The sequence below is a fragment of the Penaeus japonicus genome, unplaced genomic scaffold (genome assembly GCF_977035675.1).
Source record: "Penaeus japonicus unplaced genomic scaffold, GWHDUDI00000001_assembly GWHDUDI00000017, whole genome shotgun sequence".
In the NCBI taxonomy this organism is placed as follows: Eukaryota; Metazoa; Arthropoda; class Malacostraca; order Decapoda; family Penaeidae; genus Penaeus; species Penaeus japonicus.
In genome coordinates, this window is record NW_028234419.1 from 6760621 (window position 1) to 6763120 (window position 2500).

Genomic DNA, 2500 nt, shown 5'->3' on the forward strand with positions numbered 1-2500 from the left:
ACAATGTTTGAATATTTCTTCTATTGCCTTGTTATCTTCTCATAAGCTCTTCCTCTAACCCTTACACCTCTTCTGAAATTGTTTGCCCTATTCCTTGCTCTCTGCAGACGATCATTTTCACTTATAGGTTCTTCTGTTGTCTGTGCTTGTTCAAGCACAGGGAGGACATCTTCATTTCTTGAATTAATGGCAAGTGGGGCTTCATGACCAGGCTCTGACCCCCTCGCTTCCTCTTCATGTGCTAGTTCATCTCCTCTTACCAGGAGTTCAAGTTCCCTCCGCTTCATCTCCTCTTCACGTGCCACTTCCTCTAAAGCTTTGGTGTGGAGCTCAAGCTCCCTTCGCTTCAATTCCTCTTCACGTACTACTTCCTCTAAAGCTCTTGCATGGAGGTCAAGCTTCCTCTGCTTCAAGTCCTCTTCTCGGCGCTCCTCCTCTCTTGCCCGAGCCTGGAGCTCCAACACCCTCCGCTTGAGCTCCTCTTCACGAGCCACCTCTTCCCTAGACTTAGCTTGGAGCTCTAACTCCCTTCGCTTGAGCTCCTCCACTCTTGCTACCTCATCCCTCTCCCTTGCCTGCAGCTCCAGCTCCCTGCGCTTCAGCTCCTCTGCACGAGCCTCTTCCTCCCTTGCTCTCTCCTGAAGCTCAAGTTCCCTCCGCTTGAGCTCTTCAGCCCGAGCTTCTTCCTCTCTTGCCCTGGCCTCCAGTTCCTTATCAAAGGCTGCCTGCCAGATCTCCATTGCTGTAAGAGGTCTTTGTGTTGTTTCAGTGTTTGGTCCTCCCTCAGAGGCAGGGACGGCAGAGTCAGAGTGAAGGGAACTGCTCGTCTGTCCCTAATTTGATGGAAATGGAGTTATTGATAGATTTCTTGAGGGGATGAAAGGGAAATTATACATGATTGAATATGGAGAGGTGATATAGGTGATTGAAATAATCAACATTCAACAGTTATATAGGTAAAATTCAAAGTCCTTTGAACATTATACAATGATCTTTATTTGAAAAAAATGCCGCTTATTATCACATTGGAGGTTAATTGTAATTATAAAGTAATAAAGCATTCACTTTTGGAAATCGCTCATTCATTGTTTTTTTTGTTTTTTTCTTTTACAGTTTAAAAAAATGCTATCACAGTGACTGCAGATCACACATTTCTAAGCAGATTAGTAGTAATAAATTTTTGTAATGCTTCTTTTAGAAAATAAGATTTAAATATCGAGTGATTCAAGATATTCTTGACTACCTTCCTGGGGTGGTCTGAGACAGTGAAGATACTGTGACAAGAATGGTCTGAATCACATTTGTTCATATTTTGATAAGTAAATAAATTATATGTATATCTTCATCCTTTCATTATAACAAAGGATGCAGTTTTTTTCAAAATCAAATGAGAGATTCCACTATTCCCTTACATCACATATTTTCAGTTATATTTATACCTTGGGTCAAACCAAGTACCTATTTTCACTTTTTGCAAAAGAAAGTAGTGTCTATCACTATTTAGCTATTTTTTCTGAATTTATGAATAAAACTACAAATATACATATTTACTTCTATAGAACATGCATAAAGTAGCTATAACTGATTCTAAGATTTGGCAAACACATGGGTCCACACAAAAGACAGTTCTATAGCACCACAAGGAGAACTTCCACACAAATTAAAACATAGAGTGAGAAATGATACAGACTTCGATCATGCTATGTAATGATATTCATCTAAGAAAGTAGATTTTTTCTACAGAAGATGCATATATATATACATATATATATATATATATATGTATGTATAATATATATATATATAGATATATATATATATATATATATAATATATATATTATATATATATATATATATATATATATATATAAATATATATATATATATATATATATATAATATATATATATATATATATATATATATAAATATATATATATATATATATATATATAATATATATATATATATATATATATATATATATTAATAATATATATATATATATATATATATATATATATTATATATATATATATATATATATATATATATATATATATATATATATATAATATATATATATATATATCTTATATATATATATATATATATTACTGAAACTAATCTATGAAGCTGTGCTAGGATGCATGGTGTCCAGCATATACACTCAAGCTCAAGGGGAAGAACAGAAAAGGTGAGTTGCACAAAGGAAATTCTAGTAACAATGCCCAGACAATTACTTTCACATAGGATATAACTCCAGTATAACTGAAGTAAAACACCATAAATAGGAATGCAAAGGATGTATCTACTACATTAGGATACATGCAGAAAATAATCCCAAACAGCACTGGCATCACCATTGAAGACTTGATCCATACCATGTTGCATTAACACTGCAAGTCTAATGGGGACTAGAAATTGAATATAAAGGAATTAGCACAGTTGAACAAGTTGGTAAGAAGTTAAACTTGATCAGTTACGAAATTTCAGAA

The 2500-nt window shown here is 33.9% G+C and overlaps 1 protein-coding gene across 1 annotated transcript in view; it reads right to left on the bottom strand.

Moving 5' to 3' along the window:
• LOC122243752 (uncharacterized) overlaps nt 1–2500 on the bottom strand; it is a 26632-nt gene that overhangs the window by 180 nt on the left and 23952 nt on the right. Inside the window, exon 5 of the mRNA XM_043001436.2 lies at nt 1–833. This exon is cut by the window's left edge and continues 180 nt beyond it. Within this exon, the coding sequence (XP_042857370.2) occupies nt 21–833 (813 nt within the window). The 3' untranslated portion in view covers nt 1–20. The remainder of the gene's footprint in view (nt 834–2500) is intronic.